Genomic DNA, 14,642 nt, shown 5'->3' with positions numbered 1-14,642 from the left:
CAGAGACTGGTATGAACAAATTAATTGGAATCAGCCACAGTTCGCAAAACATAAGCTCTGTGGGTAGGTCCGAAAAAACGTTGACATTGTGGAAGCATTAGGAAACCCTCTGCTCCATTTGGTGTCAGCATAAATTAGCAAAAACACATATTGTCACGATTGCACATTATTGTAGCTAGTTATAAATATATATTTTTTTTTAAATAAAATGAGTTATAAATGCAAATACATGCCTATTTTAAATCTCCATTCCATACCTTCACTGGCATTTCTTGCAAAAATGTAGCTGACATTTATGAGGGACCTCGACATAAGTTACAATCAAACTCTCATTTGCTAACGTAAAAGAGGGTCTTATAATCCTGTGAATTTGGTTGATTCGGAGCCTGGTGAAGATTGGCTTATAATTGACTAAAAATTTTACAAACCAGTATTTGCCATTTATTGTTTCTATGACACTCGAACCCGAGGGTAATGTTAGAAGCGCATTAGACATCTTTCCCAAGGCTGATGTTTAGTTGATTTACCAAATAAACGTCATCCTTACGATGGAGCTCGAAGATTTTTCTTATCTTCCACATTGCAAATATTCTAAAGCTACCTTCTGTCAATATCATCATGCCATACCAATGCTTGCAAAAAAAAAAAAAAATGTTGCAGACAGTAATTATTTTTATGCTGCTACCATGACCCTCTACCGTCCTAAGTGGACCTAAGCTTTCGTGTCTAAAAAGTGTTTTGCTTCACCATTGGATTTTGGATCCGCTCTTCAATGCAAGAATCTAAGATTTTTTGCGCACTGAATGGTGAAACTGACCTCATTTCATTTGCCATTTTGGCCAAGATCAGCGCATCCCCCTTTAGGCCACTGGAGTCATAAGTAAGTGCTTGAATTGATCTTGCATCACAACAGTCATCCATATTGCCATGTATAAGAGCTGGAATTCATATCATCTCACTCCAATCAATTTGCAGTCAAGCCGTACAATCCTGATCTCAATGTTTTTAAAGTCCTACTTCTTTGCGGTAAAAACACTCGAGGAGTGGAACGCGGATGGCAACCCTCTTGTTGGGATTGATAATGCAGAGGGTCGGAGATGTATCATCTGAGACGTGCTACCTCTTTTCAGATGGTACTGGTAACCTAATCTTCGGACATTCCTGTTTAACTGGAACAGCACTCAAATAATGATTGTATTTGTGGCGATTAGTTGTTGTACGGTTTTTCTTTTATTCCAAAATTAACACCCCTAGACAGCCCAAAAGGGCTGCCAGTAATGTAAATAAAGAAATATCCATTCATATTTTGAGACGAGAGAAAAAGAGAGATAGAGAGAAAGAGTAGCCGGCACCATTTTTAAGGCTCCCAAATGCTCCCCCATAACGTTATTTACTCTCCTTTTCCTCCGTCCATATTGTAGCCATTGAGGGAACTTTTTTCTTCCTCACACGTGACAACATTGCTCCTGCACTGCGCATAGTGACGACGAAAACCCTCTCGTGCACTGCAGTCTGCCTCCTCTTTCACTACAGTTAAGGCAGAGTCACGCGTGCACCTAACAATAGGTGAAATCTGTCTATTGATCTCGGGCTCTCCGAGACAGCAGAGCGAGTTCCGACTCTCTCTGCAAGTGACCTGCGGCGCACTGACACCCTTCCAGCTCGGAAGTGAAGGACCAAGGCCATTACGTTGTTTCGCCCTGACGCCCCCAAGGAGGGGAGGGCCAAGGGGCGCCACCCACTTTTCAATCTTCTTCTTGAGCTTCTCCTTCTCCTTGCCCTTCTTCTTCTTGGGCTTCTTGGTGGGGTCGTAGGCCCCCTTGAGTTGGAAGCGGGCACGCTCCACCCGCATCTCCTGGCCCCGCAGCCGGTACCCGTCCAGGATGCGCAGGGCCAGGTCCACAGACTCCACCTGGGTGCGAGAGGAGGTGTTGGTCGTCAGAACGCCCACACGTTACTATGGTCACTTATAGAAGGAGAACGGCAGGGCACATTTTTTGAACGCCCGGCCTGTACGCCGAGATGCCGAAGTCTCGTCAAAGGGTAGGAAGCTCATGCTGGAGGATGACAACTGAAGCTCCTCCCTGCAATTCTCACCTTGTCAGTGACTACAGATTAACTCAGTTCTAGAACTCCAGCAGCGAGCACACCCTCTCCAGCCCAAGAACGCCATACGTAAAGCCTCTTGATGTGTCTGTGCTCATTTTACAAAGCAAAGGGCGGCACAGCACTCGCTCGCGGCATGTGTGTCGCAAGTTTGCACAACATGGTTGTCGGCGCTTGTAAGAAATGCAAAGCACGAATTTTATAAAGGAGCTTTAGCCATCCGTCGTTTGAAGTGCCATGTAGGGGCTGTGCTTCAGAACTGTACTCTTTGAAATGGCTATTGTGAAATTCCATCTAAAAGCTGTGCTTCAAATTCAAGACCTGTCTCTTGCATGGACTAAACTGTAGTTAACGCACCGGCCGCCCTCTCCCCCCCCTTTTCCTGGAGGAGGGAGTGTGCTGCACGTAGAAGCGGCGTATATGGACAGTTCCACAATTGAGTCGATCTAGTAGCGTTGAAATGCCCACCTGACGGATGCAAATGGGGCACGAAACTCGCCGTGTTTTGTCTTTCACAACTTTACGTCAGTACTAGTCACTAAACAAGCTATGCTTTAGAATGGCTATCTTGGAGCTTGAAATCATTGTTGCCAGTTATCTGAAACTCTATCTGAAATTGCAAGAAATGCTTTTCCATCCTCCAGAAATGTTATAGCTGTTTGCGACAGATCAGAACAATATCGCACAAGCTTCCTGACGTCGTGTCTAAAGCTTATAAAGAAGCATTTGAGAATTGTAACTAACCACCAATAGACCCTTTCCGAAATTCAGTCTGGCCATTTTAATAACGATTATCATCTGAAAAATGGCATATGGGCTGTAATAATGGTGGCCTTCCATTTACTGATGAGGGAAGAAGTTGAAGATGCTCCTAAGCAGATGATTCGAGGCCTATGCATTCGAGATGTTAGAATGATATGAAGCAGAAAATGAATGCAAGAACTGGGTAAGCATTCGTTTCTAACTCCGGCCCAGTCAATCTGTCAGTAGCACACAATCGGCTTCAAAGCCCCTTAACGTATAGAACTTTGTCAAGCTGTCCATTTGGGTTGGTGCTTCGTTCTGACTGGATGCATCTTTTTTGCCATCGACACTGAAAGAGATTGATAAATAACTGCATAGTAAAACGCACATTCTCGTTTGACGTTGACTTTCGAAAGTGATGGTGCACCATAAAATAGTGCAAACTACAGGATCATGGCCGCCATTAGTATGGCAAAGGTTAAACCGCCATTTCAGCCACCAGATGGCACTGAATTTCGAAAAAGGTCTATTGGACCCACTCTGTGCTAGAGAATAAAATGGTGGCGTCCACGAGACTCCTCTTCACGGTGTTATCAGATCAAATCGGTTCAGGAGTTAGGCTCCGAATTAGAAGACATTAATACAAACAACCACACTCCGCCATGTTTTTGATGGTGTCACAGAGTTTCAGAATATATTAGAATGTTGTTTGTAACTATTCATATTTGAAAACTGTTTGTTTGTTTTTTCTCCCATGTTTTTATTGCCCTATTGAAAATAGCAAATGGATTGCAAATGTACTTGGCTGCTTCCATAGCAAAACAGCATTTATGAGTGTGATATGTTTAAAGTGGATTCAATTACCATAATATCCCAAGTCATCGCACATACCCGAGTCATTGTCCACCCCACATCTTGCGCGAATATCGATTTTCAAAAAATCACCGAAATCAAAAACCACCCTACAAAGACCCCGACAGGGACTCCGTGATCCGCGAGCCTTCATCCTACCCAACTGACGCGGCCGCGAACCTTATGGTTGGAGGACGTCTGTGACACAGTAAAACAAAGGAGGGAAAGACACTTAACTTTGTTTACGCATTTCCTCCCCGATATATGCAACCCCAAAGTCAGAGTACATGAGTGCGAAAAAAAAAAACCGATGGAGATGACAAACAGAAACCTTGTTTTGCTAGCAAAAAAGATTGTTCTGACAAAAGAAAAAACATCGGAAAAATAACACAAGCAGTAACCCATTCAGGAATTGCGAGGTCAGCAAACACCCCGATCCTGGAATGTAACCGCGGGGTGCAAGATAAAAAATTTAAGGTCAAAGTCCATTACCGAAATAAGGTCACCGCAAACCCACTCCTTCTCCCGGAACGTCGCGACTGCAGTCAATAACATAGTGCAATGTTTGAGACAAAGCCAACGGGTAAATGAAGATTTGCTGAAACGCCGCACACAGACATTTGTAAAGCGTCCCACTTCGAGCTCCATGTTCGTGGTGCCGTCCACACCACGCAGCAGTGCCGTCTCAACCCATGTTGATAGCACGCCGCACATGGACGCACGCATCTATGCACCAAACAAGAAGTTGCACAAGAGCCTGCTCCTTGCGATTGACAAGGCACCCAACTTGGCCCAATGCCAAAGTATTGACCAACGCGACTGCCAGCTTTCACGCTTCTTCAGCATTGCTTTTCATACTTCTTTCGCTCGCTCGCCCCCTCGCTCGTTGTGCCTGGTTGGTCTTCCATTTTCTTGTTGACTTTTATATTTATTTATTTTACTAAGGAAGAGAACATAGCATTGTTAAAAGCATACTTTTATAGAACAAACATTTACGCTGCGTGCCGATTGGCGGCGTTCATCGCACGTATGCAAGCAACGGACTTTGTGATAGTAAAACATTCTTTCATGAGCATGTTTTGCATAAAACAATGAAACTAGTTAGAGTTTTGAGTTTAATGTGCAGTTGAATCTCATTAATTAAAACTCAAAGGGGACCAAACATTTGTTTGAATAAAGCAAAGTTTGAATTACCGGGCGTTTCCTCCCATAGAGACGCGTAGGATGGGACCTCCATGTTAGTTTCAATTATCCGCAAGTTTTATTTAAGAGGGTTTGAATAAACGAGACTCCACTGTATCTCTTGTGCAGCCGCGCTAGATATGTACAAAAAATGGGCATTTTTCTTAATTTTTTTTTTAAGTTCCTGCAGAGACATGACCCTTTTTTTTTTATGAATTTCAGGCAGCAGAAGGGGGTGGGCGACAGCTCCGGATATTACGGTAGTGATCCTAAACCTCTTTTAAGGAGCAGAGCTGCTAATCTATGATATTTCTTGAGAAAGCCTGCTAGAAAACGAAAATGGTGCTACGGGCAGCACCATTGCTGTGAAAAATCTGACACAGGTTCAGACGACTTTCATTGTACAGCACATATGGAAAGTTCCACGACGGAGTACACCTAACAACATAATCTATTGCTACCTTTTTCCAGGAGGGCAGCTGCACAAGCAGGTGGGCTTTTTAACAAGTTTTATTCTTCTGTGTTAGACTGCACCGACTAGATCAAAACCCTGTTGATACGTTTTTCAGGGAATCGTGGTAAAAACATACATCATCCAGGGAAACAGAACAAATGCCTTTTGGAAGCCTAGAGATAAGAAAGGATGTACCTAACTCTGCCACAGCAATTCATTCCAGGTGGGCTTTCACAGCTGCAGAGAACTATCTGGTGTATTCCAATATCCGTTGGTGGTTTGCTTTGTTTTTTGAACCGTTCACTAAAATTAGGAACATAAACTAGATAAACCAGGGGAACCGAGCAGGCGCGTACAACAAAAATGAACATCTGCCCGAGAAAGAGACATAAAGATGAACTAACTATTGCAAAAGCCAAAATCCCTTTCAGGCCTAGTCCAAGATCATGCCTCCTGGGGCAAGAAACACAGTGCAGAGGGAAAGAAGGAAAAAAGAGAGGGGAAGCGGAACAAAAGGAAGATGGTGGCTGTGCGGGCAACACATTGTGTCGGCCGCATTAGGTGGCAGTGCTTGGATGGTAACAACTGGGTAAACAAGCATGACAAACGGAAAATCAATACAGACGTCCTTGTGGAAGTTCAAGAGGAGCAACAGTCGCGAACATAGAAGCTGGGAGAGACGTAGCAACCGAGAACATATTAGTGAGGTTCTACTGTATGTCATCACACACAGGGGCAATGATGATACAGTTTGACAAAGGAATGAGGCCCACTTCTAAATTGGCAGCCTACTGGATGCGAGTGCACAATTTCCCACAAAAAGATATACTTGGGGTAAGTACGCACAATTCAAATTTGACATGTCAATCTTGCAGGAAAGAAGTGAAAATAAAAAAGAGGCTGCCAATGATAATTATAACAACAAAAAAAAAAAAGATTTACTTCAAAATTCTTGAAGTAGAAACAACCTGGGCTTCCAAATGCTTAGCATGATGAATCTACTGCCTAAAAACGCCTCTAGGGATAGTGAAATGTCTTTTTGTCACTGCTATAGATAGTGTAGAATAGCTAATATTTTCAGAGGTGCATTTTAGCAATTACAGCTCCCTAAATGCTGCATATTTTTTACCTTGACTTTGTTTTTAGAACAATAATTTTTAAAATCATACATGACACAACTGTTTTTTTTTTTCTCAATCATTTACAATTTTCTTGAGAATGTGTTGCTTGTTTTCTAAGAAGTCCTCGGAAATAAAAACAAGTCAGAATAGCTGCATAAGCTTTGTGCCATTATGTAAGGCAGTAGTTCTCAAATGAGGGTCTGCAGACCCTCTGAGGTTTGCAAAGGCATTCTAGGGGTCCGCGAAGCCCTGCCTTATCAGTCAAGCCCGGCAATAAAAGTTCTTTTTTCCAGATTGAGAAGAAACATTCAATTTTCGGGCAAATTTTCTCGTGTGTATGTCGATAAGATAGGTCTACTTTACACTATCCCTTAGTTATATTCATTTATTAAATCATTATCATACTTAACCTATACCTTTCCCTTTAACTCACCACGAACGGGATCCTCCATCATCTCCGTCGATCCACAAGGTGTTCGCAAAACATCAATGGTTCAGAACCACAGATGTAACTGATGTAAGGTATTTGAGAAAAACATTTTTGAAATCATCCTAATATTATTAATAAAGAGCTTACAACCAAACAGCCATTTAAAAGTTGCTCATTAGGTTGCCTAATTGAGACGTGGCCACAATGCCATCATACAACTGGCAACGTGGATGACCGGTACACATTTTTATGTTTTCTGTAAGAAAGATAACAAGACGACTAACAAGGGTTGACATCCTTAAAGAGACACTGGAGAAACTGCCAAAATCTTCCGCAGAGCATTTTGTCTCTACTATACAAATATTTTCCTCAAATAATAGGTCATAAAATCAGATCTACGAAATTTCTTCAATGCACCTCCAGACACTTTTTTCTTTTGAAACTGGAGCCAGTGCCAAGCAGAGGTGGGGTATGGAAAGGTACCCGACCTTGATGTAGCAGCACAGGGCATCCCCCTTGAAGTTCCCTTCTGGTGTGCGGTACAGCTTGATCTTGTAGTCGCCCTTCTCGTCCTTCATGACCAGCCCGCACTTGGCCATGATCTCCACAAACTCCTCCTCGTCCATGTCGCTCGGCAGGTTGCTCACATACACCCGCGTGTTGTGGGCGTCATCGATCTCGAACCATCCTGCACAGGACACGCACGCATGCACACTGTCGTCAAGCGCCTCAGAGAACAGCTCTTAGCCTTTATAGGAGTGAATCCCGGGAGGTGTGCTGGCATCTCTTGAACCTTCCAACTGCAATGGCTAGATTAGCCCTGTAGAGTACTGAATCATTGTCACCCTTTTACAGCAGAGCTGTTGAGGGCAAGGTTCCCCAGGATTGTGTCCGGTATAAAATGCATGTCGACAAAAACCTACCGGCACAGCTACCGCCATCTATAAGCGACGGCGGCAAGCACACAACCAGTATGGTTGCCACCGTCACTCGTAGATGGCGGCAACCTTTCCAGTTATCATAGAAAAATAGATAGTTTGATGCGTTGGTGGGAATTCATCGTAGGAAACAGCGCAAAAAACAGTCGACGACGAACACGACAAAGAAGAAGCACACGTAACGAGCGCAGCGCTCGTCACGTGTTTCGTCGTCCTCGTCTGTTTTACGCGCTGTTTCCTACGCTCCTATGAGTTTCGGTTTGGACTCAGGATGGGTCGGCCACGTGCCCTTTCGGAGAAACAAGTCTGACTGCAGATAGAGCGGCGGCATACGCAGCAGCGTGAATGGGTTCGCCACCGCAGCAAAGCCGCTGTCACCTCAACTTCCAATGTGTCCAGCGCTTCAGACTCCCTTGCAAAAGAAAAGCACATCGCTTGCCTGGAAAGCCGCCGCCGAGAACAGAACCAGCTATGTAAAGGGTGCCGGCGGACCAACGCCACGGACGACGATCGTGCCACGGAGGCCAAGCGCAAGCATGAGGCCTGGCGACGACAGCACTCCACGCCGGCAAAACAGTTCCCGGGTGCGACGGCGAGGTTCCGGAGGGAGTTTGTGGAGATCCCATTTGGCATCACGTGCGCCGTATGCTACCGACTCTGGTTCGCCAGAGTCGTATCCACGATTGGCAGTGTGTCGGAAAAGAAGAAGCGGGAAACGGCGGCGTGCGCGTTGCGGCAGTGTATCGAGTACAGCTCCGCTGGTCTTCCTTCCTCACAAAAGTGGAAAGGCTGAACGATTTTTTTTTTTAAAGGAACCGTGTAATAATAGCGGGTAGGAATATTTCTGGCTTTTTGCTCTTAATACTTTCTTTCGATGGTTCTAAACCTGAACAGCTTGCAAAAGCACCGTATATGCTCCCATCAGATTACCTTTAAAAAAAAACTGCATAATGACCCTTTCTTTGCACTATCCCTATGAAAAAAAATCCGGCCAAGCATCTTCCAGGAAAAAACCCTAAAGTGAAAGAGTTAACTGTGCAAAATGTAGGCCGTATCAACGTTTATCGCAAAAGTGGAACAGCGGAGCCGCCACCAATGGCCTGCTCTTCCGGCGGTCAAAGACGGCTCGAAGCGTGGTGGCGGAGGTCCACAGCTGCAGCGACTCCACGTGCCATCCTTCCCAGTGCTCCGCAAAAATACTATGCGAGTATGTACTCTTTTCATAGCATTGTTTCAATGAACGGGTCTAAATCCGTCGGGTGTAGCCTTTGAGTACAGCCGATTGGCTTTCCCTCATAATCGGTGCCTGGCAATATGCTGGCTTCCCGTAAAAGCGACGTCGGCCACGTTTCAGCGGTCTTGACAGGCCCTCACAAGAGTCTTCGCAGAAACCGTGCACTCGCGGCATCGATGTTGCAAAAAATGTATAGAACTACAAGGTGACTATGTAGAGGAGTGACACGGTTTCTGTTTTATGCTGCGTGCACTTTTTCATAGAGAAATTAGGAGACTTTAGAACATGAGTGCCCCTCGTACATTGAGGCATCACTGCAGCAGGTATAAACAAACAATAAATGATGGATGAAACTGCCAGAATGGTCTCTCCCTATAAGCATACAGTGGCAACGCCACCTAGAACAACCAAAACCTGTACACTGGAATTTTGACGTCATCACAATGAGGTCGAGTGAAAACGGAGATTGAACATGACTGCTGCGTCAGCGTTCGGCTGGGTCTCGTGTCCAATCAACGAGTCGAAGGATGCTCGGCATGAATACTATTGCTCGTTGGCGCCATCCGACTGTTATGGCATTCCATAGAGGAGGAGGAGGAGGAGGTTCGGTGATGTCGATTATTTCTAGGGGGTGTTGACAGTAGTCAGGTAGTCACACGGAACTTGAAGAGGTCGAGCAAGACCATGTGCATTACAGAGTATAATGAATGTGATTCATAAAACAATGTTCGTAAAAGAAATCTCTCTTCACGTTACCTGGATCACTTGGCTTCGCTTTGGGATCCTGCTTCTTGCCAGACTGCTGCGCATTGGACTGTTGGTTCTGCGAAATGGTGGCCACCTGGCTCGTGCCTTCTGCGTTCTGCACTTCTCCCGAACCATAGTTGGCGTGGTAGGCTGCCAAGAAGTCCTCTGTGAGCTACAAGAGCAAAGTTGGTTGTTCAACCAAACTGCAAAATCAGGGACAGCACTTTGCCAATAGCCCACCTAACATCAAGAGCAAATCGGCTGAAAATATAGAGTGGGCTAACTTTCGGTGTTCAATTAAGAAGAGTATAAAAAACTGCTATTTTTAGGTTTTATCCCTTTCAGGCTTGCTATGGTGGCGAGAGGCAATGAAGCGAAGATGACTGTACTTCCCAGTCAGCAACCTTTGCTTCTATCCCGCCATAATGAATTAGCCGCATTTAAGCCAAGGCCATCATTGATCCCAATGCTGCTATTACTAAGAGTGGGCTGTCTTTCGGTGTTTAAAAAAATATAGCAAATCAAGCCAAAAATAGGGGTGGGCTCTCTTTCGAGGGTGAGGCACTTCTCAGGATTTAACGGTAACTGCAAAAATGTATCTTTCATATAAATCCAATGTGAGGGAATACTAAACATATCTTTTTCATATAAAAAAAAAGTTGAGACAACAAATGATGCACCTTACTGTGATTTGTTTATTTTTAACACAAAAGACTTATCAAAGAAGCATTCTTTAAATCTTTTGCAGCATTTCATTTATGCCTGGCAGCTAAGTCATGTACTCGGAAAGACTTGCATTTGCCTCGTAAAGCAGCACCTGCCCCAGTCGACAGCACAGCCGCTAGGAGTCCTTCAATTTACCGCAGCTCGGGTTGTGTGTGGCAAGGAGGTGGCACAAGTTGCCTCCTAATTTGGCCAGCCATGCCATTTGGTGCAATTTGGCACAATATGATGGATTCCTATCAGGATGGCGTAGGAAATTGCCTTTGGCACAAAATGGCGCATTTGGCGCAGGAGTGGAATCACTGGACTTAACTGAACTTTGTAAGCTAAACATTGTTTTTTAGTAAAACGGTGCATCTTACAAGCCACGGACGAAACAATTTGTCCCTGTGTGACCTATTTAAAGCATTCAAGGCTGCCTCACAACCAGTAGAAAGTGAAGCTCCCTGATGGGTTTCTTTTCGCAAGCAGCAACAAGCGCCCCAGTGCACAATGGGCATGCCTCGCTGAGCCCATAAAAGAACATGAAGGCAGAGCCCTGAACTGAGCTGGCAATGCGCCACATTGTATGACCACTACTCGCTCAAAACTTGCCTCACACGTCTGCGCAACAATGTTTGTTGGTGCTTGTAAGGAACACAAAGCATGAACGGCATTAAGAAGCTTTAGCCGACAAGGGCAGCAGCCATTGAACGTGAACTGCACTGTCCTGGCAGCCACCGACAGGCCAAGAATGGCAGTGTCTGTCTCACAGTGCAAGGTGGAGGCTGCATGCTCAAAACCCAAGCAAGGAAAGTTGACGATGCAGTTGAGCAAGGTGGAGGCTACATGCTAAAACGAGCACACCCAAGTTTGGACTCATCCAAGAATTAACCTTCCATTCTTACTCAGAGAAAGGAATTTTGTAGGAGCATCAAAACGGCGACCAACATCTCACTAGGGGGCTTGGCTTCATTAGGGCCGAGACGCTAGCGGGGGATGGCTAAACCACAGTTCGGTTTGTTCACCTTGGAGGCATATTCAACTGTGCTAAGGACGCTACTGTACTGACCGAAGGGGGGATGAAGAGTGCCCAGGGAAAAAGTTAATAGAATCTTAGCAATATTACGTGACGACGACTCCAGGAGGAGTCGAGACAATTCTCTCATTATTTCTATGTTGACTGGTTGAGCCGAACGCAAATCAGAAGAACCTTTCTCGCTACAATATGAAGTTTGGACCTTTCGATGGCACTAGAGCATTCAGTGACTCTAGATGGCACCTCACGACAGACCGCAGAGAACGTTACGCGCCCTTGGAGCCAATTCAATGCCGTGCGAGTCACGTGACTTTCGGACCGAATGCAGAGTCGCGCGTACTAGTCACGTGATACGTTCACGGCGCCGGATTGGCTTGGTTGATCTCGCAGCAGCCGCTGCGATTCAAAGCGCGGGAAGGTCGCACGAATTGTTCCACTACGAACGCGGCCCACTAAGCAGCTGACTTCTGACCAACAATTCTAAGCGGCCTCGAGTTTGAGCAATGCTGTCTGATGCTGCAAAAAAGCTAAAAATAAGAAAGAAAAGTCGGTGAAGGTAGGCAGCGAAGACACGGCCCCCACCTTGGGAAACCAGGCGTTTTTCTGGACGTCCCATTCGTAGACGGTGCCGTCGTTTGGGTCCACGTAAGTGTATGGGTCCGAGCCGGACTGCTTTTCTTTCTCCTTCGCTTCGAGCTCCAACTGTTTCTCGAACTCGTCACTCATTCTGGACAAAAACACAGAACGGGGAGACTATGTTTCACGGGGAAGGTACAACGGCACCGCAAAAACCTCGCGATCGCAACACGACGATCGGGGGTGTCCCTTACCTTTACGAAGAAAGCAGCAAGCTAGGTTGCTGCGCCCCGTCTGCGTTAAAATGTCGAAGGTATTTTTAAAAGTACAGAATAATTAAATGCAGTGCTAAATGCAACGAAAGACGGAATTCATACCTCCGCTTCGCAGCCGACGACACTCGACAAACTCAAAACAAGCAAGATGGCGACTATCAGTGTTGCTAGCCGCCAGTACTAATCGCAGCGAGAAACGGCGAATTTAGTTAGATTTCTCAATATCTCTGAAGAAGATTAGTCTCGAATACACAAGTATGATGTCAGTTAGAAAAAGAAAATTAATTGTATCGTATTCCTACCGATAAAGTCGGGAGAAAATTAGAATGTGGCGCGTGCTTTGAACCATAAAGTTATGAACATCTCTGAGACTGAGCCGCCTGAGCTACACTCGGCGACAACTTTTCTTGGCAATGCAGTGGAGAGGAGGAGCGCCCGCGCAAAGCTTTATTCAGCGCGCGAAATGGGAGGGCGAACGCGTGCCTGTACCCTCCACTGTACTGCCAAGAAAGTTGTTGCCGAGTGCGGACACGATTCACGGTTCTCACAATCTGATTCCCGACTTTATATGTAGGATTATGACATAATTCATGTTTATTCTGGCGCCGAGTAGACGGTGTCTTCGGCTTCATTAGGATCTGAACACGCCACCGCTGTCGACACGCTCAGCAATAGCCTGGACTAGCTTGGACGACAGAATCCCCTGCGAGGTTGTCCAGCTGTATTTCAAATAGCTTTCGACGAGGTAGACCATGGCTTCCTCCTTCAAAAAAAAAAAACTGATGCCTAGGATTTACATGAAGCTGTTTTGTTGGGATGTCAAACTTCCTGAGCGATCGTTGCCAACGGGTTGTATATCACGGTGCTTCCACCATCTGGTCCGATGTACTCTCGGGCATACCACAGGTCAGTGTGTAGGGAACAACCTTTTTCAACATCTTTATAAACGATATCACCGTCAACCCGGTCTCCAGACCGTTGCTATACGCCGACGACTTGACACTGATCATGCCAGTAGCTCGTCCCAGCGTCGACTACCCACGCCTGCAAGAAGACCTCATCATCCGGGGGTCTCACACGAACAGCTTGTCTCTTAACGAGGCAAAGTGTACCTCAATGCTTTTTCACCTCTCTACCAAGCTCTCAATCGCGCTGGGACCCCCCTGCCTCGGGTTACTGCCACAAGGCTGCTTGGTGTGACCCTTGACAGCAAGTTGTGTTTCACTAATCACATCAGCAGTGTTCTATCCAAGTCCCAAAAGATGCTTGGATTTGCCCTGCGGGTATCCAGTGGAATGGGCCCACAGATTCTGAAGCACCTCTTCACTGCACTGGTGCTCCCCCGACTAGAGTATTGCAGTTCTTTTTATGGATCCGGCGCAAGTACACTTAGCAGCATCTCTGGAGAGCGTTCAGCGACTTGCTGCATATATACGCCATCCTTCACCAGGAATCGTCCCCGCCGCCACCTCATTACTGGGTGATTTCAGATAAGATCGACCAAAGGATGGCTAGTCGACATTTTCAAATCAACTGATGTTTTTATATGTTATTGTCTAGTGTCTGGTATGAACGAATCCAAACTTAGTTTTGACTAGAAAAAATACTTGGGGACAGGAAAAATCGTAAGGCATGAGGTGGTGGACAGTTGCATCAACGCGCACTGATGGAGGGGGCCCGTTTGAGAGTGAATAACTAAAACGATAACATTAGGAGAACTCTAATACGTTTTAGGCGCAAACTATGGGTATAGCTTGCTTGTAATATAAAGTAATCATATTTATTTAAAATTTATTTATTTTTCTAAAAATTGACAAACATGCCTGCTCGAACGACAAATGCAAACTTTGGAGGTCTGTATCTCATGAAATAATTTAATCATTATGATATAATTTGCAGATATTATTCTACTAATATATAGCTAATATTTTAAAAATAACTAAGGTATCTGTGTGATACAATAGTTAGGATGTATTTAGTCAAACATGGAAAAAAAATCAAACAAAGAAAAATTCCGATGCGAATAAAAAAAAAACACCACCCTCGATTTTTTTTTTAATTTAGGTAACCTGTTATACTCTATTTCGGCATTCATTTCCATTAAAAACATGTTGCATCATTTTATTGAGAAAGAAGATACAACTCCCCAAAGTAGGGTCCTTTTTCAAAGCCTACACTTAGCAGTGTTTTATACAAGAACTGACTCTGAGTTCCAGTTTCATGAAACCAACACACATCTTTT

At 45.0% G+C, this 14,642-nt stretch overlaps 1 protein-coding gene across 2 annotated transcripts in view; it reads right to left on the bottom strand.

Moving 5' to 3' along the window:
* Positions 1–12,564, bottom strand: part of LOC8036701 (HIV Tat-specific factor 1 homolog) — a 43,094-nt gene extending 30,530 nt beyond the window's left edge. Inside the window, exons 1-6 of one of the 2 annotated variants that reach the window (XM_029972060.4) lie at positions 12,503–12,564; positions 12,380–12,419; positions 12,132–12,276; positions 9,818–9,980; positions 7,378–7,577; positions 1,743–1,912 (exon numbers count right to left, since the gene is read on the bottom strand). In XM_029972060.4, coding sequence (XP_029827920.3) covers positions 1,743–1,912; positions 7,378–7,577; positions 9,818–9,980; positions 12,132–12,275 — 677 coding nt within the window. In that variant the 5' untranslated portion in view covers position 12,276; positions 12,380–12,419; positions 12,503–12,564. Of the gene's footprint in view, positions 1–1,742; positions 1,913–7,377; positions 7,578–9,817; positions 9,981–12,131; positions 12,277–12,379 lie in introns of both variants that reach the window. The other variant, XM_040498572.2, reaches the window with a different exon arrangement.
* Positions 12,565–14,642: the final 2,078 nt, after the last annotated feature.

Source organism: Ixodes scapularis, unplaced genomic scaffold (assembly GCF_016920785.2).
Source record: "Ixodes scapularis isolate PalLabHiFi unplaced genomic scaffold, ASM1692078v2 ptg004327l_1__unscaffolded, whole genome shotgun sequence".
Lineage (NCBI taxonomy): Eukaryota > Metazoa > Arthropoda > Arachnida > Ixodida > Ixodidae > Ixodes > Ixodes scapularis.
This window is presented reverse-complemented; position numbering and strand designations above follow the sequence as displayed.